Source organism: Pogoniulus pusillus, chromosome 31, assembly GCF_015220805.1.
Source record: "Pogoniulus pusillus isolate bPogPus1 chromosome 31, bPogPus1.pri, whole genome shotgun sequence".
Lineage (NCBI taxonomy): Eukaryota > Metazoa > Chordata > Aves > Piciformes > Lybiidae > Pogoniulus > Pogoniulus pusillus.
In genome coordinates, this window is record NC_087294.1 from 8,949,709 (window position 1) to 8,973,930 (window position 24,222).

The following is a 24,222-nucleotide window of genomic DNA, read 5'->3' on the forward strand; positions in this document are numbered from 1 at the left end:
CGACTAAGGAGATGCCCCTCAGAGCACCACATCCCTTCCAGCATGACACTGTTGTGTTACTTGCTGGGAAGAGCCACCTACTCCAACCAGGGGACTACACTCCATGGATGCAGTTACCCTTTGGTCATGATGAAGGCCAGCCAAAACAAGGCTGTGTGTAGGCATTCAAGAAATCTTTTGTGTCAAACTAATAGTTACCCAAAGGAAAATGCAGCCTCGTGTATCCACCCCAGCCTACTCCCACTGCTCTCAAGTTTCTGCCCTTTGCCTGCTGCCACAGAGAAGTTAAACTGAAGCTGCTGCCCTGTCTAGTTTCCCACACTTAAAGTACACGGAGGAGGGAAAAGGAAAGGTCAAGTTAACAAGCAACTGAGCATAAAGTCATAAGACTCCCTTCTTAAATGCAAGCAGCCAGAATCCCTGAAGTTGCTGCCAACAATTACTACAGGCAACTATTGCACCTAGCAACTCCTTACCACCTTATTAAGACTAATTGCCATGAGCTATCTGATTGCACAGGCTGGTGGGGAGATAACCCAAGCAGGGAAAAGTCTGCATCCTAGCTTACAGATCAGGGTTCTCAGTTCTGTTTCCCCCTACCTTTTCTTTTTATTCAAACTGAGTAGCAGAGAGGGCTTTTTTAACAGCTCCACAACAGAAGCCTCTGTCACATCTTCTGCCTAAAACCAGTGGATTGCTGTGCCACACAATCCATGAAGGAAAATCCTTGTTTGTTTTTTCTTCTTTTAACTTAAGACTATCTCAAAATCTCCAATGTGTGGCTTTCCCTGAGCCATTCAAACCACTGCATCTGACTTACCAGTCTGAAAAAGAATAATAACTTTAAGATAAGGAAGACTTGCTATTAATCAGGTGCAGAGAAAACTTCTGTTGAAATTCACAGTGGAAGGAGAACCCATTTCCTTCAGTATGGTCATCTCTTCTTAGTCATTGAGCAGCTAGCCTTAGCTACACACTAAATACCCAAAAGAGATGCTATAAGTCAGAAAAGGTGCTTTAAGGAAGGCTGCAAAGTCATAAGTGATGCCCAAAGAGTATTTCCCTCAAATCCTAGCTTATATGCATCACATTAACGTTGCAAGGCATTCTGTCATAGATTTCTGACATCTGTTTTGTACTACAGATGTTGTCTGTGATCACTGCAAGGCTTCCAAACCACTACCCTCCACTTAAGAAACAAAGATCTATCTCAACTCTCATTGCTGAAGTAAAACAGAAATAGTTAATTTCAGTTGTGTCGATGCCATCTGCTTTCTTAAGGAAGTCATAAATAATTATAAATAAACCCCAATTATATTTATTACAATTTAATACAATAATTACACATAAAAAATAAATCATTAAGGAAGTCATAAATAATTTTCAGCAAAATAGGTCAGTTGGTTTTTTTTTTTTCCTTTAAGGCATTATGACTTTTTCTAGCATTAGGTTTGAACTTTGGATAACTACAAGGCAGGATTGTATCTGGGCGAAGCAGCCTTGATTTATGAGCTCCTTTCATCCAAAAGAAGCAGAAATAACACTGGATAAGTGACATGAATCAAGCAGCATTTGGCTTGTGACTTTTAAGACTACCAGAGACTTAAGACAACGATTACCAAGGAAGAATAAAACTTCTATGTTTCATTTTAATGGCCAATGAAAGTTAGAAGCAAAGTCTGCATCAACAGCACAAGGAGTTCTGTTGTAGCCCTCAGTGGAGAAATAAATGACCTCTAGACCTCTAGTGTCACCTGCTACACCCTCAAACACCTTGGTCATGCCAGAGACTTGAGTGGGAAACTATCATGCCTTACATGCAACAGAATCTTGTGGAAATTACCTTAGAGATTACAACAGGAGGGAGTTTGGATTTCTGTATTACTTCTAACAGATTTTGTCTATATGCTTGTAAATGCTGTCTGAGATGGTCTGGTACATTTCAATAGTGTGTGGGGGAAAGTTCCTAATGGTTGTGGTAGGTCTGATAGGCCCAAAATAGGCTTATACATGTCTTGGCTTGCCCAGGCATGGTTTTCTGCTCTCCCTCCCTCTGTTACGGGGAGAAGCAACCACAGGAAAGAAGACAGAAGAACCTGGAGCCACTAAATCTAAGGACTCTGTCCTGCCCAGCCTTGTCTTGGTCCTGTGCTAAACAAGGTACTCATGCTTAGCTTGTGCCTGCCTTGTGCAAGGACTATGCTTTTTGCAGTTTGGGCAAAGCGAGCCTATGACTTCACCTAACATGGTCAGGCTTGGCTAACTGCCATTCTGACTGGCTATCCCCTGTCCAAAGAGCAATTAATCTGGGCCCACACTGATAAAAGGAGATATGCAGGTAAATGCAACACGCTCTGCCGTGCTCTGCCACTGCATTCGTGCCTACTGTTGCTGCTGCCATTGCCTGCTGCCTTCCTGTTTGTCTGGAAACTCCACTGTCATGTGTTTACCAGGCAGGCACAGGCTCTAAATGCCTCCACACAATCAGTCAGCATAGACAGAGAGACTGCACATTGCAGGACATCCTGCCTACATCTGAAAGTCTCCTGCCAAGATGAGAAGTCCTGGAGATACACAGATCATCCAGAGGAGCCAGGAGACAAGGCCAGAGATTGTCTGCCTCCTTTCCCCAGAAGCCTGGGAAGAATCAAGTCTCAGTGGCCAACAAGATAGAGTTCCCTGAAAGCATGTGGGTAGTGTCTGGGACTGTGGCTAGCCCTGCTAGTTGGGTAACAATAAGCCTCTTTGTGATTCACCACTGCCTTCTGCCATAAGCAGAAAGGAGTTCCTCGAGTCCACCTAGTGGGCAAGTGGTATATTGACTGCGAGTGGTATTTGGCTGTAAGAACATTCTCTTGCAGTTCAATTAATGGTGTGCTAGTTTGAAGCTAGCTAGAATGTTTTGGTGAGAAGAATTAGATTGCAGGCTGTGAAAAGGAAAACAATGGTGATGTCTACTTCACTCATAGGCTTGCTGAGATGTAAAAGAATAAGAATGTGGATACAGACAAGACAGTTGCTCTCTGTCTGGGCTTTGGGCTGCATCTCTCTCTTACCTAACCTGCTATCTCTGAGATTAATCCACCTACTTCCTAATCCCCCTGGTCAATCCTCCATACCACCTTAAACATAAGGCAAGATCTTGGGTAAGGTTGGGGGGTAGGGGGAATGTGGAAGGGTGGAAGGGTGGTTGAGAGCCCCTCCTGGGGACTCAGGTTTCTGGGAGGGGAGTTGTGGTTCTGTATTACCTTTTAACTTGTATATTTCTGTATATAACTGTGTATACTGTAAATATCTGCTTGTACATTGTGCTAAGCTGTAAATCTAAAGCTTCATTCAATTTCCAGAGCTGCTGAGTCTAGTCTGGGTGACTTTACAAAGTGGGGGGGGCAGGTAACACCCAAACCATCACAAATGCTTATATATTTTGCTGGTTATTACTAGATCTAGTTATTATCTGTAAAATGGAAGACACAATTATTATTAAAATTAGTGGTCAGGGGTGGTGAGAGTTCTGAATATCGACATTAATAAACAATATTAATTTGGGGAATAAATATAATCTTGCATTATTTAATTCCCCCCTCCATAATACTAACCCACCTCACTTTCATTTGGCTATTTCTAGTCAGTTCTGTGGTTCTCCTATTTCAAACCCTAACCCACTAGAACTTTTTTTCCTTTTTGCTGTTTCAGTTTCAAGCACTTTAAAGTACTAATCTTGAGAGGGATCTAATTTATTAAAGACTATTCACTGAGTCTAAATTTTTTACTAAAAAAGTCTTCAGCAAAGCTTTTTTCCCAGCACTGTTATTTTTATTGGCACCCATTACTGTATACTGCTAAAATCTTTGGGAACAATCTGGGATCAAATTCAGATACAATAATGTAAGTCACACTTTCCAGTGACTGTCCTTTAAAAAACAAATCACATTTGCTGTTAGAGGACTGCATTTTCTGTATTGTCTCTGCCTTTTCTAACCAACATTTGAAAATATACTCAAGCCCAGGCAGCTGAGCAGAAACCACCTCTCCAGGATGCTAATATTTAATTTTACCTGCCTTTCTTTCAGGTGAGTTTGACTTTATAACACCATTATGTACTAATGTTTACCACTGTTAATGTGTGAAGGAGTTGTTTACACCTTGTTAGAGGACCAGGGGTTTTGTGGGATGGGACCAGCCACTCCTCTTCAAAAGATCTTTAGCATAACCTTCCCGAAGTCCCTGGCTTAGTTCCCTGGCTTTTCTACCTCCCCACTCAGCTGGCCTGACATTTCAGAAAGACTGGATCAAAATGTACCAGACACATATGCCTATGACTTAATGAGCTGCATCAGCTTGTGACGAGGCCAGTCATGAAGTTTTAAGTGTCTGAGCAACCCCATGCCCTGGCTGAGGTTCCCACAGCCCAGCCTGTTCCTGCATCTCAGGGCAGGACAGCTGACACAATCCACTGCTGATGGGAAAACCCAAATGTTGCCTGAGAAGGTGAAAACAAGAGAATCTCTTTCAAGCAGTAATCACGTCATGGCAAATGATGTGTGGAAAGCTACCTAGCTATTAGTGAGGCTTCTTCAGCTACATTCATGTTTAACTTGTGCTATTTTGCTTCCAATACCTTATAACAAAGGCTCTTTGGAAGCTGACTCTTGCAAAGACTAGGAATCAAAGCCACCTCCATTTTTAGCTATGAATTATGGCTAGGGCAATCAAAGTGATTTCTAACATCGCTCCAGTGTGTCTGTGTATGCATAATGCAATACATATATGTGTGCAAAGATGATACACATAGGACAGGGGTAGCTAAAATCCAGAGCCACAGTGACTGCCATGGGCCAGAACTACAAACATATCCAAAAATAAGGGCAGGATGGGTTCGTTGGTGCTTACTGAACAAGAGGCTCTGTGGTGCACGCCAGAGCTGGGAGGATGTATGCCAGGTGAAGGACAACTCTGTACTTATCCTGAGCTTATGCTACCCTCTGAGATCTTTTACTGGCTGCTCTTAGAAACAGGATACTGGTCTAGACAGCCTGTGGTGTGACCTACAGTGGCTGGTGTCAAGTTTTTTTCTTTGTATCTCTAGGCACATTTGTGTAAATAATCTCTCACTTTTCCTTTGGTTTCATCCACCTTCCTTTTGCTTCGTTCTGAAAACCGGCGGTGCTCACAGTGTGTTTAATTTGACTAGAGCCACACGCAGGAGAAGTTTCTTTTAATGCAATGCCAAGTTAGAACACGCCTGCTGCTTTCCTGCTCACTGAAGGAAGATGAAGTGCACATTGTCTAGCTGTGATTTTAAATTTCCCACCCACAGTTCCTTACCCTAGATGATCTACAGCAGAAATAACTCAGGTGACTCAACAACATCTGACACTGTCCTCAACAAAGTCTAACATTTGCAACCTCTTTCGAGTCCTGGTGGACAAGAAGCTATCCATGTGCCAAGAAGGCCACAAGGATCCTGGGGTACAGCAGATCAAAGGAGGCTTTCCTTCCTCTCTACTCTGCTCTAGTTAGACCTTACCTGGAATACAGCATCCAGTTCTGGGCTCCCCAGTTCAAGAGGGACAGGGATCTACTTGAGAAAGTCCAAGGGAGGACTACAAGGATGATGAAGGGACTGGAGCACTGCCTTATGAGCAAAGGCTGAGAGACCTGGGGCTGTTTAGTCTGGAGAGGAGAAGACTGAGAGGGCATCTAATAAATGTATATAAATACACGAGGGTGTCATGAAGGAAGGGACAGCCTCCGCTCACTTGTGTCCTGGGATAGGACAACAGGCAATGGGTATGAATTACAGCACAGGAAGTTCCACCTCAACATGGGGAAGAACTTCTTTACTGTGAGGGTCACAGAGCACTGGAACAGACTGCCCAGAGAGGTTGTGGAGTCTCCTGCTCTGGAGACTTTCAAGACCTGTCTGGATGCGTTCCCCTGTGACTTGCACTAGATTCTATGGTCCTGTTCTGGCAGGGCAGTTGGACTGGAAGATCTCCAGGGGGTCCCTTCCAGCCCCTAACACCCTGTGATCCTGTGCAGCTTTGCTGCAAGAAGAGACACCCAATGAGGTGCTTAACTGAAATTCTTTGGCCTTTGATTTGTTGATTTGATCAAGATCCCCTTGCTGACAGAATCTGGCATTAAAGCTCACTGCAAATGACTTCAAGCTGTCCTTGACACCATTTTACACATTACCAACTCGATGAGCAGTTTTACCTGGTACAGGCTGGCAAGGTGGTGGTTAGTTTTGATCAGAAAGGGTTGGTTGACCCCCGGATGATCCACGTCATGAGCCGCAGCAGCTAGCAGTCCAAGCATGATGTCCAGCGGGGTGAGGAAGTTGGCAAGCTGAATCACACATGTTAATCACAAGTACATGAACAGTAAACACTACTGCTTGGGTTTTTTTCCCAGCTGACATCATGGCATTGCTCAGTTTTTGTAGGCATTTGTACACAAATGTCAAATACAAGACAAATTTTGTGAGCTACACTTTTAAGGCGACCGTTGGACGGCTAAAAGGATATCACACTACATACTCAGACTTTACTACAGTTTGTAGTTCTAATCTTTGGCAGTACAAGGGTTGTTGTTCTAGAAGTGCTTAAGCATAATCTAAAAGATTCCATTAAAAACCCTAAAATAAATACACCAGCAGGTTGGCACAAGTCAGCACACATGATGAGAGCTCTGCCTCACACAGTATTTAGCGACACCAGGCTTCATTTTCCTAGCACAGCACTGTGTTGTGTAGAATGCTGTGTTATAAACTTCAGAAATTTCAGACTTGGCTGTTCTGTATTTCAGTTCAAATACAGGTGTTTTATTGGTGAACACAATTTACCTTCATAACTTCAGATATCCACCTTTGAAAACCTGCCCAGATTTTGTTTTTCCTGCTACACTAATAATTCAGAAGCACACATTGTTATTACTGGGGAAAAAAACCCAACATCTTGGCATTTTCTGAGAGTGGTGTAGTTATTAGCAGCCCAATGATTCTGTACAAGGGATAGGTCCATGAACTGAAAACATCTAGGGTGAGAAATGGTGAGCAGGACGGTACAGATTCTGGATGTTGGCTGTTATCCACGCTTCTTGACAGAAGGGTCTGACAGATCTCCTAGGAGATGGCAATACAGGAGGGCTGCTCCTGTCCTCAGCACTGCTATACTCTGGTCTAAGAGTCTGCTGATTCTAGCAGAACTTCCCTTCATTTAAGTCAAGCCAAAGAAGATCAGTTATATTCTTATACTCTGGCTCAGCATTACAGTGGCTTCCAGTAACACCTAACGCAACAGCACACCCTCATGTTGTGAGCGGTCAAAAGCTGCTGTGCACTGGTGCAGAGGATACCCTGGCTCCAGACTGAGTCAAAGGGATCACTTTTCCCTTTTTCAGTTTCTAAAATCAAAAGGATTAATTGCACTGCCCAGTTTTATATTTTGACATACTGATGTGAGCAGCTTACGTCCTGAGGTGACTGAGGCATGGGAGTCTGTTTGCTCTGATGAAAGGGCTGCAGCCACTGGTGGATGGCTGGTGCACATGGTCAGGGTAGCTAAAGCTCATATGACAGCACTTTGATATGTTGCCTGCGTGATGAGAAGTGACTCCAGTAGCTTGTTTGGAATGTCTGTAATCTGTAGCTGACTCTGCTACTGACTCACTGCTGACTTCAATCACACAATCATTTTCTGCTATCTAAAAATAGGTTTGGGGCTTTTTTTTTTTTCCCAATCCTGGTAAAAAGATTTGAGAATTATCTGAAAGCAACATCAGAGTGAAAGGTTGGCATTACCTTGGGCTCCCTCAGGTAGCAGTGCATAGCTTGTGTGACATCGGCAGCATGGACGGCATTGTGGTATGGGTTTTGGCTATGGTAATCCTCTTGGACCATAACTGGGAACCAAAAGAGAAAACAAAAGATTCTTTTGCCTCTGAATGCCAGGGCCACGAGTGGGAGCTGGATTTAAAATACAATTTGAGGTTTTCCAGGCAGCTGCCTAAAGAGTTGCTTCCAATAGCTGCAGCTTACTTAGACTGGTGCTCTTACTGGGATACCTCTAGAGAAAAAATGTATGAAAGGATTTGTGAGGCCCAAGGGGGTATACTGGGTCTAGTTCATAAATCAACTCTTTCTTGCCTTAGTGAAGGCACTCATTCAGAAGTAAAATAAATAAGGAAGAGAGGAAAATTTATCCACAACAGAGTATAATTATTTAGGCTGCTCTCATAGGGGAGTAATATGTCATTAAGGCAGTACCACCTATTTTACAGCAGCAGGGGTGAGGCTCTGATATCCTGGCATCATTTGTTATTTGAGTAACTAACTACAGTTAAGGGCATTTATACATTCTTCAGGCAAAGTATCAAAAGATACAGCACTAGGGCATCTGAAGCAAAATCTTCTGTGATCATATTAGTCACAGCTATATATTCATTTTAAAATGCCAGTCCCTCTTGTTTTAGTTTGCAGTGCTTGACCTGGCCCAGCTGAGCATCAACTTTTTAACTCTCAGCTTTCACTTGCACAGAAAATCATCAAGGTGTGTGCTTCACACCCACCTGCTTCTTACTGCAGTGCCTGCACCATTAGATGGTCTTAGAATCATAGAATCAACCAGGTTGGGAGAGACCTCCAAGATCATCCAGTCCAACCTAGCACCCAGCCCTAGCCAACTAGACCATGGCACTAAGTGCCTCAGCCAGGCTTTGCTTGAACACCTCCAGGGACAGCGACTCCACCTCCCTGGGCAGCCCATTCCAATGTCAATCACTCTCTCTGTGCACAACTTCCTCCTAACATCCAGCCTATACCTCCTGTGGCACAACTTGAGACTGTGTCCCCTTGTTCTGTTGCTGGTTGCCTGGCAGAAGAGACCAATCCCCACCTGGCTACAGCCTCCCTTCAGGTAGCTGTAGACAGCAATGTCATGTCTTGGTGTAACAACACACGAACACTGGATGCTGCATGTAATCTTGCCCAAAGCACTCTCCTAGACACTATCAAACTAATCAAACAGAAAGGCAGTGGGAAGATTTCCTGTGGCACTTATCTCCAGCATGGGGAATGCCAAAGAAAGTCCTAGCTTTAAGCTTGTTTCCAGCCCCACAAGCATCTAAAGTTACAGTAGGTAATCCTTTAAACCCCGAATACCACTAGCTCTAATTATCTGAGTGTTCATTTCATGGCTGCCCACAGGAGTTAGAAACAGCAGGGAGATTTTGTCTGTCTCTGCACCAGAGGAATGCTTTCCAGAAGGAGCCTTAAAGAAGAGCCCCTGCCTTGGAAACTCTGCCTGACAGCCTAACAAACCAGCATTCAGCTGCGTGCAAACCATGATGCAAAAAGTAATTGATTTTGGCCAGTTTCTTCTTTTTGGTTCACTGACAGCATGGGGCTAATATTTTTGTTGGCAGTAACAGCAGCAGGGGCTTTCATCAACACTATTCAGTGCAGACAGCTTGATATAATTTGTTAAATTTTGCACATAAGCTTTTAACTGCCCTGAGTCTCAGTGGTCTATTAGTCACTAAAATAATTACACTGCACCACAATTGTACTGTGCCTGGGTAGGTTCTGTAATGTTTGTCTGCCTGTGTGGGCCTACTCAGCTGGCCACAGCTCTGCATGGCACACTTGTTTCTTAAATCACCAGGGCAGTTGTGGTCCTGGGATGCTTCGGTCCAGTGCCAGAGCCTTTTGAAGTCACTCCACTGACTTAATTGGTACTAAACCAAGTGCCCGAGTGCCTGTAAATCCTAAGCTAATATATATCACAGAAATATTTCACTGACATATCTGCAACAAGATCATGATGTTATGGAGACACATAGGTCAAGCTGGTGCCTTCTCTGATGCCCTACTTAAGCTGTAAACTTCATTTAAAGATGTCTTTGAGGCGAGCACTTACCTAGAAACCTGTGTAATGTAACCATGTCTAACTGGAAATGGTGGATAAGTCCATGCACATTGAAGAGGTGACAAAGCAGTGTTACAAGACTGTTTCCTAAAAGCAGAAAGGAACAACTTTTAGATTCCCTTAACATGCAGTTATGAACCTAGGAAGACTAAAAATCATACAATTCCCTAGCTCCTATCAGCTCCTATCACCTTAGATCCTATTACATGTCACTTAGATGACACTCATATACTCAAAAGTAGCTTTTATAGATAACTTCTATATACAATGAAGATTTGACAGTACAGTGTAGTGGGTTTGAGCTGAGCTGGAGTTAATCCTCCTCAAAGCATCTTTCCAGTGCTGTAGCTGAGTGTTGATAACAAAGCAGTGTTTTGACTACTGCCGAGCTGAGCACCCAGGCTGGGTTTTTCCAACATCTCACCACCTCAAGAGTATGGTGAGGGGACACAGCTGAGCCAGCTGACTCAGACTGGCCAAAGGCACATTCCAGGCCATATCATGTCAGCTCAGACATAAGAATGAAGTGAAAGAAGGAAGTTTGGGGAGATTCATCCATGGCATTTGTCCTCCAAGTGAACTAAGCTTTCTGAGACCGAGCATTGTCCTGCTGATGGAAAGTAGAGACTAACATCTGTCGGGGTACGGAGGCTGGCGAGAGGCGAGATCGGGTCTGATGTTTACCTTTCATGCTCCGCTGCAGGAGAAAGCTTCCCACAAACATCTCTCTCTCTCTGCTTTTACTTTTTGTGCAGTCTATTGCTCTGCTTATTGTTATTATTGAATTGCTTCTATCTTATCAGTGGCTTTTTTTATACTTTCCCCTCTCTCCTGTCCATATAAGAAGGGGAGTGATAGAGCTGCTTTGGTGGGCATCTGGCCCCCAGCTAGGGCCAAACCACCACATACAGCTACACCACTGGAGTACCACTCTGCTGTCTAGGTGCCATAAACTCACATTTGCCATTTTAACACAACACAGAAGCCAGTCTGACATAATTTTAACTGGAGATCCTTCAACAGGCTTGCCTGAGAACCACATCATCTTTACAATCCAGGTCTACCTCCAGAAAGAACAGAAAGGAGAGAATGTCTTTTCTGGCACTTCAATTTGCCATACTCTACTAATTAATTAATTACTGAGAAATCAGCAGCTCATAATTAACTCTTTTATTTTACACATGGCTGTGCAAATGTAATTAACTCACGTACCTAGCTCTGCCACAATTGCATCTTGTAATGATGATGCAGACAGGAAAAATGAGTTGCAGCATTTACAGTGTCAGGTCCCACTGTAACATTATACTGGCCTCACCATGAATCCAATGCTGGGAACACTGGCAAAATTCAGCTTAACTAGTGTTATTTGATTAACTACACATACACACAGGATTGTCAAGTCTGCACTTCATAATTCAGCAGCAGTGCTTCCAGAAAAGTTGGAGGGGAAAATAAAACCACCCCAAACCAAGCCATAAACCCATAAAATGTATAAAGGATGTTAAAAGGGCATATTTTGGTTATTTAACCTAACTCAGGAAAGAAAATAAATAGAGGTATGGAAACAATGTGGAAACATATTTGGCCTTGATTACTGAGCAGAGGCACAGAAAGGTAGTTTAGAAGAATTATGCTTTCACTTCCCTTGCCATTTGCAGTCCTTTCCACTCTTCCCTATCAGTCTGCTGAATTACCCTCTAAGCCTATTTTTTTCCCTACATCTTCTGCCTCAGCCAAACCTAATTAGATTGGAGATTGTTACAGTTTTGAGGCTATGCCTGGATTTTCCAGAGAAATTTGAGTCTAGGGATTGAACACAGAATGATGCAAGGTAAGTTTATCTCAATTCTATTGGACTGCTGAATAATTTCTATTTCACAGCACAAGCTTGTTTCTCTCTGTCTCTCAGTTGCCCCTTGCTTTGCTTCTGGCTACTCTGCTTCTGTCTTCTGACCTTGCATGCAGGCTGCTTGTCTTCTGTTTTGGCTTGTGAGGTGCAGGGGGGAGGCAGAGACAGTGGGCTGGCTGGACCTCTTTGTGTCCAGGGATGGGGGGAGAGAGCAAGCTGAAATATTGTATAAGGGGGTATCATGCTGTTGTTAAACTGTAAATCTATGTCAATATTCTTTGTACATATTTAGTCTACTTTTGTAAACAGCATTTCATTTAATTTCCATATTTCTGAGTAATTGTGGTAAATTGGCTCCAGAGGGTAAATGTCCAATTTGTTGGGTGACAAATCTGAACCACAACAAGGCAACAAGGATGAGGGAAGAAGGATCTTGTTCCTATGGACAATACAGAAGAGAGAACATCTAGCCACTGGTGTGTGTGTGTGCTGTTACAGGTTTTTTTTTTGTTGAGACAAAACACTTCACACATTATTGTCTTAATGAATTTCCTAATTTTTGCTGCTGAACAGAAGCAAAGGTACCTTCAGTTACAGGTATTTAATAGAAACTGACAGATGACAGAGGTCTGGACCTATCAACCAATGTATCTAACAGGAATATTTAACATACCTATTGGCATTTCCCAGGGAAAGGAAACTGAGAGACCTCCTTGAAAAGGTGATTGTAACAAAAGCAGGAGATCAGACTAACACAAACTCACACTTTCAACACTACCTTTACTTTAGGAAAAGTCTGGAAATGTCCCATGGATATGATTTTAAGAGAAGTTAACTATGTCAAATCTATCTAATAGGAATATTTACCATGCTTTTTGGTATTTCCCAGGTAAAGGAAACTGAAAGACCTCCTTGAAAAGGTGACCGTAACAAAAGCAGGAGATCAGACTAACACAAACTCACACTTTCAACACTACCTTTACTTTAGGAGAAGTCTGGAAATGTCCCATGGATATGATTTTAAGAGAAGTTAACTATGTCAAATCTATCTAATAGGAATATTTACCATGCCTTTTTGGTATTTCCCAGGTAAAGGAAACTGAAAGACCTCCTTGAAAAGGTGACCGTAACAAATACAGGAGATCAGATTAATACAAACTCACACTTTCAACATTACCTTTACTTTAGGGAAAGTCTGGAAATGTCCCATGGATATGATTTTAAGAGAAGTTAATTGTGTCAAATCTATTTTCTATAAACTAAAAGGGAAATGTTTAGCAATTAATTAACAGGAGGTTCTTAGAAGAGTCATATGTGAGGGAGACTAAAATAAAAGCTTGTTAAAATCACTTACCATTTGTCAAGCGGTCAAACAAGAAAATGTCAAAATCCCACATTCCCACTTTGGACAGCATGTGCTAGAAAAAAAACCAACCATGACAAGTCAGATGATTGTCATATCAAACTGTAAAGCAGATTCAAGCTGTTATTCCATGCTAATTATTAGAGGTTTGGTTACTGCAGCTTTAGGTTCAGGAAAGTTATAGACACGCTTGAAGTATCAGACACCAGGAACCAAATTTAGCTATACAGCATAAAATATCACGTGCACTTTTAACTGAGGAGATTTGGTAACTGACACTAAAAAATACCTTCTAAATGGAGCTCAAAACAGGGGATAGTATAAAACAAAGTTTCATGAAAATATTTCCTTTTATTGCACAACTTTTTTGCCTCCAAATCGATTTGGTACAAATTCTCTTAGGCTCTTATTACAGCAAAACACAATCTTAGAGCTCATGGTAGACACAGGTTACATTTTGCTAAACAGACCAATACCCAAGATTAGCTTTTAAAAAGTTGGGTTTTGGTGCTGCTGTGGAGCCCACTAAGCCACACAGAAGACTCCATCATGCCATTATACAGTGTTTTTACAGCTACTCTGCTCGAGTCAAAAGACTATCTGGCCTAACGGTATGACCTACAATGGCATATGGATGAATGAAATATGTGTTCACTCCCACTACTTAGCTCATGTTCAAACCAGATCTGGATTCTTAATTACTTTCTAACACCTGTCATATAATTTTCTCCTGCAGAGAACAGAAATTGCCTAGGCACATAATCCCAGTGCCATTGGCTGAGCCAGTTTTGTTAGGAAATGCCATTCAAAGCAGCTCTAAGGGCTGCAAGAGAAGAGAATTACATTGTGATGACTGTGAAGCTCTTTGCAGTGAATTTTCCCTGTCTGCCATTCCAGAGAGCTATTGTGGGTTGCCTAATAGCTGCTCCATACCAACCGAGAGACAGCTGTCTTTTTTCAAGTGGATGAACTAAATCCTGCATCAAGGCTGCACTTACTTGGATCAGTAACTCACCCAGGGATCCTTTATCCTTTAATAGATCCAGATTATAATTTCACTTGACAGAAACAGAAAATGCTGAAGAGATTTAGACATTTTCTTAGTTGCTTTGAGACTAAGCTTCTAAAGCTGTACCCACAAAAGAGGTATGGACAGTCTGTTTGCTGTAAGGCAGGCGAGTAACGTGGGGCATTTAAGAAAGATCAGCCATACATTTGTTTATCTGAAGACTGACATAAACCTGACACTCCCTGGAATATTACTGAAAGAAATGGAGATCTGGAGGCCTCTCTTACCCTTGCTTGCCCAAGATAGTCCTCATCCAGTAGGTACAGAGAGGCTTGTGGTACAATTCCACGCAGTAACCGGGATGCATGGAAATACCTCTGGAAACTTAACAGTCTTTTCACTTTCTTCTTGGTTCCAATTTCCCCTGAGAGTGTACTATCTGCAAAAAGCAAGCAGTACAGAAACAATGAAATCCAGGATGAAGGATGACATGCTCAATTATTTAATAATAATAATGTGCTAGTTTGAAGCTAGCTACAAAGTTTTGGTGAGAAGAAGTAGATTACAGGCTGTGAACAGGAAACAGTGGTGATGTCTGCTTTGCTCATAGGCTTGCTGAGATGTGCAAGAACAAGAACACAAACATAGATAACACAGTCACTGTCTGGGCTCTGCAGGCTGCACCTCTCTCTCTATCCTAACCTATTGTCTGTGTGACTAATTCATCTGCTTCCTAACCTCCCTGGCCAACCCTCCAAACTTTCCTTGAATATAAGGCAAGACCTGAGGTAAGGTAGAGGGGTGGGAAGAAGGTGGAAGGGTGGTTGAGAGCCCCTCCTGGGCACTCAGGTTTCTGGGAGGGCTGCTGTGTTTCTGCATGTGGCGTTTGAGCTGATTTTCTAGCTCAGACATAGGGGAGAGGTGAACATTCCAGGGACAGGCCATATAATGGCAACAATGGATAAGTTAATATCATTTCATTGGAGCATCAAGAGCTTTATGCCTAGAAGCACAGCTTGTTCTTTCCCCCTTGCTGGCTGCTGCTGCTTGAGCTGCGCCTGCCTGCCTGCGCCTGGCTGCTGTTTTGGCTGCTTGCTGCTTTTGCTGCTTCACTGCCACTTGACCCCTTCCCTATCTTCCTAAAGGTTATTATATTTTTTTGTCTCTAGTAGTTTACTTCTCTTTATTCTGTTGTACTTACACTATAAGAAATACAATTTCATCTTTCCCTCACTTTGAAAAATAAATCTGTGTTGTGGTGAGTTTATTCTACCGGGGAGGGACCCACCCTAACCCAGGACACTATTACTTTTTAACTTGTAAACTTCTGTCTGTAGCTGTATATATTGTAAATATCTGTTTGTATATTGTGCTAAGCTGTAAATATAAAGCTTTGTTCTAATTTCCAGCTCTGCTGAGTCTATTCTGGGTGATTTCTTAAGTGTGTGTGTAGGGTAACACCCAAACCATCACAAAGAATAATAATAATAATACCCCAACAACAAAACAGCAAAAACTTTAAAGCATTGATACAAAAATCATAAAGTTCATGCTTCTTGCCAGTCCATGTGAAGGAACAGTATTGCATGGCTGTAATACTTCAGCATAATACATTGGTTTATTTAAGAAAGGAAATATGTTCCAGTGAAAAAAAGCACCAATCCAGAACTTGGAAGATTGTGGTGGGTTGGCTATTATCCCACCCCCCCCACACCCACTTTTAGAAATGCCCCAGCTAACTCAGATGATCTCCAGGAATATAAATGAAGCTATTTATTTACAGCAGCACAATATACAAGCAGCTATTTACAATATATACAGTTATAGACAGAACTATACAAAAATATACAAGGTAAAAACAATACAGAAGCACAAGAGCCCTCCCAGAAACCTGAGTCCCCAGGAAGGGCTCTCAATCACCCCAGCACCTCCCCCTGCCCCTCTCAACCTTACCCCAATCCTGAGAAAAGAATAGAGGTGCAGCCAAGAGGTTAAGAAGGAAGGTTAGTGGCAGCAAGGTTAATGAGATGTTGCTCAGTCTGAAGCCAAAAGCAAAGTAAAGGACAAAATGGAGAATGTTATCTAATGTTTACTTCTTGTTCCCATACTTCTGGAGCACAAATCCTATGAGGAAAGGCTGAGGGAGCTGGGCCTGTTTAGCCTGGAGAAGAGGAGGCTCAGGGGTGATCTTATTACTGTCTACAACTACCTGAAGGGGCATTGTAGCCAGGTGGGGGGTGGCCTCTTCTCCCAGGCAACCAGCAATAGAACAAGGGGACACAGTCTCAAGTTGTGCCAGGGTAGGTATAGGCTGGATATTAGGAAGAAGTTCTTCACAGAGAGAGTGATTGGCATTGGAATGGGCTGCCCAGGGAGGTGGTGGAGGCATCGTCCCTGGGGGTCTTCAAGAAAAGCCTGGCTGAGGCACTTAGTGCCATGGTCTAGTTGACTGGCTAGGGCTGGGTGCTAGGTTGGCCTGGATGATCTTGGAGGTCTCTTCCAACCTGGTTGATTCTATGATTCTATGTTTCTCAGCGGGACTGTGAGAGAAGAGACACAACCATTGTTTTCCTTTCATAGCCAATTACCTGCTTTCTCTCACCAAAGCATTCTAGCCTGCTTCGAACTAGCACAAAGATCTAAGTTCAATATCCTACCTGCCACAGGCTTCAGTGTGATCCAGGCTAAGCCACTGAGAAACCTGATAGATCATGCTACATGTCATTACTGGGGGGGGGATAACAGTAAGTTTAGAGGGAGTCTAAATGGCTAGGCAGAGTTAAGTATGGGAAAGTTGTTCTTACTCTTCTGTGCCTGGTTCCTAACTATACAACTGAAAACAGCATTACCTTGCTACCTCAGAGGAGTGTCACTAAAAGAGAGCAAAATCACATGGCACTAGCATATGAGGTGATCTTGGATATAAAAGCTAAAATGTGACACCAAAAGTCACCTCCAAATTCAATTTGACAGCCCAAATGTAAGACTTGTTTTTGGAAAAGGAGAGAGAAGGAAAAGAAGTAAGAACATGTTGATAATCCTATTGTATTATCAGCTGTTCTTAGCAATTAAGGCAATTAATAAATGAAGAAAATGTGTTAGTTCTACAGTTGGGAAAGCAAATACATTCAGGCAACAGAAGTATTTCTGGTTATGCAAGAGAAAATATGTGCTTTTCACTCAGTATCAGCATAATTTTAAGTCCCTAATGCTGTATTGGGTGATTTTCATACAGGAGAGCCAAATGTGACACACAAAACAAAAGAGGCAGGGTTTTTATACAGTGATTAAATCAGTAATTAAGAGTAATTGAATTATCTTATTGTTAGTAAGAAGAATATGCAGGCTTCCTAAAGCCATAATTTCATCTGAACTTTTAACAGAGCCCCACGTGCAGTTGTGGTGTTTGCAAAGCGTAGTTGTGCAGGCTGATACATGGTTTGGAAAAAGAGAGGAGACGTGGTTCAAAGGCAGGCTGGATGGGTGGGCAGGGGCCAATGGGATGAGACTTAACAAGGCCAAGTGCAGGTTTCTACACTTTGGCCACAACAACCCCAAGTAGTGCTACAGGCTGGGGACAGAGTGGCTGAGAGCAGCCAGGAAGAAAGGGACCTGGGGGTACTGGTAGAGAGGAGCTGCAGATGAGCCAGCAGTGTGCCCAGGTGGCCAAGAGAGCCAATGGCATCCTGGCCTGGATCAGGAACAGTGTGGCCAGTAGGACAAGGGAGGTTATTCTGTCCCTGTACTCAGCACTGGTCAGGCCACACCTTGAGTGCTGTGTCCAGTTCTGGGCCCCTCAATTCAAGAGAGATGTTGAGGTGCTGGAATGTGTCCAGAGAAGGGCAACGAAGCTGGTGAGGGGCCTGGAACACAAACCCTATGAGGAGAGGCTGAGGGAGCTGGGGGTGTGCAGCATGCAGAAGTGGAGGCTCAGGGCAGAGCTCATTGCTGTCTACAACTACCTGAAGGGAGGTTGTAGCCAGGTGGGGTTGGTCTCTTCTCCCAGGCAACCAGCAATAGAACAAGGGGACACAGTCTCAAGTTGTGCCAGAGAAGGTCTAGGCTGGATGTTAGGAGGAAGTTGTTGGCAGAGAGAGTGATTGGCATTGGAATGGGCTGCCCAGGGAGGTGGTGGAGTCACCATCCCTGGAGTTGTTCAAGACTGGCTGAGGCACTTAGTGCCATGGTCTGGTTGATTGTCTACAGCTGGGTGCTAGGTTGGAACTGGCTGATCTTGGAGGTCTCTTCCAACCTGCTTGATTCTATGATTCTATGATAAGAAGAACCTTGCAAGAAACTGGAAATGGGAGCACTTCTTTCCGAGAAGAGTAAAGATCACTTGAGATATGAAGCTACACAGCAATTCACAGTGGATTTCCCATGTAAACAAGAACTCAGGGAAAAATAGTGATGGACTGAAGATGACTCTCACTATTCTGCTACTTCTCTTTATGAAAAAACTCTTAAGCATCTGAAAATGTTGTGTTGTGAAACAAAACTATGACTTTACACGCTGCTTATACGTGTGGTACTATTCTGACAGCTTTTTCAGAGAGGCCACTAAGATTTGTTTTTCTTTGGATCACTGATGGTTCACTTTTTGATTTCTCCAACAGCAGGTACGTGAGCACTTTCTGCAGCAAGTTTCTTCCTCAAGTAATCCAACAGCTCTTGAGTGACACAGAGAGGGATCTGGGGGTCCTGACTGATACCCGCCTGAAGATGAGCCAGCAGTGTGCCCAGGTGGCCAAGAGAGCCAATGGCATCCTGGCCTGCATCAGGAATGGTGTGGTCAGCAGGAGCAGGGAGGTCATTCTGCCCCTGTACTCTGCACTGGTTAGACCACACCTTGAGTACTGTGTTCAGTTCTGGGCCCCCCAGTTTAGGAGGGACATTGAGATGCTTGAGCATGTCCAGAGAAGGGCGACGAGGCTGGGGAGAGGCCTTGAGCACAGCCCTACGAGGAGAGGCTGAGGGAGCTGGGATTGGTTAGCCTGGAGAGGAGGAGGCTCAGGGGTGACCTTATTGCTGTCTACAACTACCTGAGGGGTGGTTGTGGCCAGGAGGAGGTTGCTCTCTTCTCTCAGGTGGCCAGCACCAGAACGAGAGGACACAGCCTCAGGCTGCACCAGGGGAGATTTAGGCTGGAGGTGAGGAGAAAGTTCTTCCCTGAGAGAGTCATTGGACACTGGAATGGGCTGCCCGGGGAGGTGGTGGAGTCGCCGTCCCTGGAGCTGTTCAAGGCAGGATTGGACGTGGCACTTGGTGCCATGGTCTGGCCTTGAGCTCTGTGGTAAAGGGTTGGACTTGATGATCTGTGAGGTCTCTTCCAACCCTGATGATACTGTGATACTGTGACACACAGCCAAGCACAACAAAACAAGCCTCACACTTCTTGTAGGCAGCCCAAGGTCCCCAGCAACTTTTAATAACCTAAATAATTTTACTGCAACTTGACAAGCCATGTGTTTTCCAGCATGCAAACAGCAACAATGTCGCTTCTGTACTAGCCTGAAGGTTAGATTTTCATTTATGATGTGCCAGCACCTGCCTCAATTCTCTCACACATTTTAAAAGCTGGAACAATTTCATGGCCTGTTGAAGGAGTGAGTAATGTAGGTGCTAACAGCTGCCCAGTGACAGCAACATGTGGAGGAACTGGTAGACTTGTTTTCACATTTCATTTATAAAGTGCTTCTAACAAGTTGCTGGCATTCAGATTAATTCCTGGATAGCATAGCAAAACACTTTTTAAACTTGTGTCAGCTGCTTCTTGACTTCTCAGCTCCCCTAATTCCACCTTTGCCCCCAAACTGTCGCTGCTTTCAGGTAACAAGTTTAAATGGTAAAGTATCAAACGCTTCTCTTTGGTACATTAAAAACAAGTAGCTGCTCCAACGAATTTTTATCTAAGTTAAAATGGGTTTTGGTGTGTTTTGGGTTTGTTTTTTTTTTCAGTTAAAGACAGATATCTTTAAAACTCCCATGGAGAGTTGCTGTGGATGATCTGAGGGTGAAGTCTGGCCCAAGTCCCAGCAAGCTGCTGCATGTTAGATTATGAGGAAGTGGTTATTTTATCCTTTAGGTTGCAAGACTATTTCAGTAGCACAAATAATACATACCAAAACACAAACACATTAGGTTGAAATAAATGATTCCTTACTGTGAAATGTACATTCTGAATTGAACCATCAAACTTGCCACTGCTTTGTCATGCTGCTCCTTGTAGTTAATAGAGGTCTTAACTGAAATCTAATCATTGTCAGGCAGCATCTCTGAAACATCACTTGCTGCTTCAGATGAGCACTGGTTTACAATATATAATGCAAAAAAGATCACCTACAATATGTTGCTCTGTATTTTCATAAAACTGGACTCATTCTGCACCTCTCCAACATGCCCCAAACCACTACAGTCTCATTATCTCGTGATCCTGTGGTCATCATTTTCTCTTTACCCTTCCAAGATGAGGAGAAGAGGAGGCTCAGAGCTGACCTCACTGCTGTCTACAACTACCTGAGAGGAGGTTGTAGCCAGGTGGGGGTCGGTCTCTTCTCCCAGACAACCAGCAACAGAACAAGGGGACACAGTCTCAAGTTGTGCCAGGGGAGGTTAGGATGTTAGGAAGAAGTTCTTGCCAGAGAGAGTGATTTGCCATTGGAATGGGCTGCCCAGGGAGGTGGTGGAGTCATCATTCCTGGAAGCGTTCAAGCAAAGCCTGGATGAGGCACTTAGTGCCATGGTCTAGTTGATTGGACAGGGCTGGGTGCTAGGTTGGACTGGATGAGCTTAGAGGTCTCTTCCAACCTGGCTGATTCTATGATTCTAAGATCAGTGTCAAACAAGCACAGCTATATGAAGTTGAGAGAAAAAAAAATAAAGATGATTGAAAAACAAGATCAAAAGGTGAGGCAGCTGAAAGTGAATGCTCAAATTCTGCCCTCAGCTCAGTAGCTGCACTTAAATCTCTCAGCAGTGAAAAGCCATTCCCAGCATATGGGATTCACAAGCTGACACAAATTCAAGATGCAGTATTAAGATGAAATGAAGGGTCTATTTTAATGACTTATAGTAACACACTGAACATAGCACTCATTTATTGAGAACTGTAAGCTTCCATTTAAATTGGAAATGCAAAATTGTGATGACAATACTCAATATAAGTCACATAAAGACTATGGAATATAAAAGCTATTGATAGCTATTCCTAATTAGGCTACATTGAATTACAAGTAAATGAACCAAAGTTGCTGTCCCTGGAGGTGTTCAAGTAAAGCCTGGATGAGGCACTTAGTGCCATGGTCTGGTTGATTGGATAGGGCTGGCTGCTAGGTTGGCCTGGATGATCTTGGAGGTCTCTTCCAACCTGGTTGATTCTGTGATTCTATGACTGCAGATATTACTGAACTTCAATTGTGAAACTATAGGAACTAGAACATATACTATACTGTACAGTTAAAGGACATCAACTCCAAGACTCACATGGGAAAGATTTAATAATTATGTGCAATTTTGAAATGAATGTGAAAGACAAACAAGAATGGCTTTTGTTTATACCCATGCAGCTTCCCTTGAGAACTCTGTTTAATAATTTTGGCAACTTCTGAGTGTTTTGTTTACCTAAAAAAGGCATCATCTCTGCCTCTTGAAAGATGTCCATTCTCATATCCTGTGGAGTTACTGCTCAGCACAGCAGTCAGAGAAACCCTTCTCTGTGTGCCAAGCAAAGTTATTGTATGAATTACATAGACATATTGTATGAATTACACACACATTCACAGCAGCATTCCTCATAATGGTTAACTTCTGCCTTCATAATGCAGGCAGTCTGAGCTTACAGCACGTATCCCAAGATGTTTTAGCAGGCAACAAGAATGGTTGCCCTTTTCTTTTTAAGTAATTTGATAGGCACATCGTATGTATCACAGGATGTTAGGGGTTGGAAGGGACCCAAGGAGATCATCCAGTCCAACCCCCTGCCAGAGCAGGACAATGCTATCTAACACAGATCACAGAGGAACACAGCCAGACAGGCCTTGAAAGGCTCCATAGGAGACCTCACAACCTCTCTGGGGAGCCTGTTCCAGTGCTCTGTGACCCTTACAGTAAAGAAGTTCCCCCTTGTGTTGAGGCAGAACCTCTTTTGCTGCAACTTACACCCATTGCTCCTTGTCCTATCCCAGGGAGCAAGTGAGAAGCATTTCCCCCTTCCTGGACAGCCTTCAGATACTTATAAACATTTATCAAATCCCCTTCTCTTTACCAGACTAAAAGCTCCAGGTCCCTCAGCCTCTCCTCATAAGCCATGCCCTCCAGTCCCCTCATCATCCTCACAGCCCTCCACTGCACCCTCTCCTGCAGATCCCTGTCTCTCTTAAACTGGGGAGCCCAAAACTGAATACAGTATAAAAGATGGGGTTTCAGCAGGGCAGAGTAGAGGGGGAGGAGAACCTCCCTTGATCTGCTGGACACACTCTTCCCAATACAGCCCAGGATCCCATTGGCCTTCTTGGCCACAAGGGCACATTGCTGTGCCATGGGTAACTTGTTATCCACCAGCACCCCCAGGTCCCTCTCCACAGGACTGCTCTGCATACACACTGTAAGACCATAGATGATGTGTAGATAGTACATGGTGGCTCCCAAGAGGATAATAAGCTACAGGAATGAGTGGCTGCCTTCTGTCTCCTAATATAGTTCCTCCAGTTACACAAGTCTACTTGCCTTAACCTGACCTACAGCTCACCCTACCTCAACCTCTGCTAGTTCCAGAAGGTGCTTCCTGCACTAGAAACTGCTACGAGTCCTCTGTCAGGTTTCTTTCTCACTGCTGTGTTAGTACAAGCCCATGGACCATATGAACACAAAAACTACAGAGATTATGCTAACAAGGGTTGAGTTACCATGCAGAAACAATCACCTCAACAAAACTCGGACAAGGATGCTTTTAAGTCCGCGCTAGACATTCACTACGTGCTGCTTGCTCTTTCTAAGTGAACAACCTGGTGATGCATTCAAATAAGGCCTCTGAGGTTTCCTTCACAGTATCTTCTCTTAGTTTTTAACTTCTACTGCACATCATTGTGCAATAAAAGAGGTCACTCAGCAGCACCAGTGGAGAACAACAGCTTTATTAATTTTCAGATGCCAGCTGATTCAGAAGGATGCAGAATACATCAGCTCCTCCAGCACCTGCCTTTGACTCATACAGTTTAACAATTGCCCTCTTACAAGGATGCAAAGACATTCTGTACTCAGCTACTGCTTTACAACTGTGCTTGCAGAGTCTAACAGCATTTCAACCTTTTTTTTTTCAACATAGAATCAACCAGATTGGAAGAGACTTCCAAGATCAGGATCAGCAGAAAAGTGCTGGAATGTGGAGAGGATAAAGCAAGAGGGTCAGGTCTACAAATTTACTGCACAGAGTTTGCAGGCAGCAAGGGCTCAGGAAAACAATTTGTCTCTGGTGTGCTAATTTGAGCCTAGCTGGGATATTTTAGTGAGAGGAATTAGATTATAGGCTGTGAAAAGGAAACAGTGATGATGTCCACTGCACTCATAGGCTTGCTGATATGTACAAGAACAAGAACACAGATAATAGAGTTGCTCTCTGGCTTTGGCTGCCTCCCTTCTCTCCCTAACTTGCTCTCTGTGTAACTAATCCTTCTGGTTCCTAACCCCCCTGGCTGATTTTTCAAACTCATCTTGAACGTAAGGCAGCCAAAGAAAGGAGGTGGAAGGGTGGTTGAGAGCCCCTCCTGGGGACTCAGGTTTCTGGGAGGGCTGTTGTGTTTCCATATTACCTTTTCAACTTGTCTGTTTCTGTCTATAGCTGCAGATATTGTACATAAGTGCTTGCATATCCCATCACACCAAGTTGTGGGGAAACAACAGTTTCAAAGACCAGTTAGGTAACAGAATATTAGCCTTAATAACAGGAAGAAGAACTGATTAAATCCAAATGTAAGACTAATTTAGACTTGTTTCTCTGGGTCATCAATCATCTTTATGTAAGCAAACACCTTGTCCTCTTGTATTAAGCCTGCTACAAGCTCTTAGGAAACAG

General features: G+C 43.4%; 1 protein-coding gene across 6 annotated transcripts in view; it reads right to left on the bottom strand.

Annotated features, from left to right (window-relative positions):
- The window catches only part of PDE7B (phosphodiesterase 7B), a 391,225-nt gene that overhangs the window by 19,392 nt on the left and 347,611 nt on the right, over nucleotides 1-24,222 (bottom strand). For all 6 annotated transcript variants that reach the window (XM_064169330.1, XM_064169326.1, XM_064169329.1 and 3 more), the window contains 5 exons: nucleotides 14,441-14,592; nucleotides 13,136-13,199; nucleotides 9,924-10,019; nucleotides 7,808-7,908; nucleotides 6,223-6,354 (listed from right to left, as the gene is read on the bottom strand). In XM_064169330.1, the coding sequence (XP_064025400.1) occupies nucleotides 6,223-6,354; nucleotides 7,808-7,908; nucleotides 9,924-10,019; nucleotides 13,136-13,199; nucleotides 14,441-14,592 (545 nt within the window). The remainder of the gene's footprint in view (nucleotides 1-6,222; nucleotides 6,355-7,807; nucleotides 7,909-9,923; nucleotides 10,020-13,135; nucleotides 13,200-14,440; nucleotides 14,593-24,222) is intronic.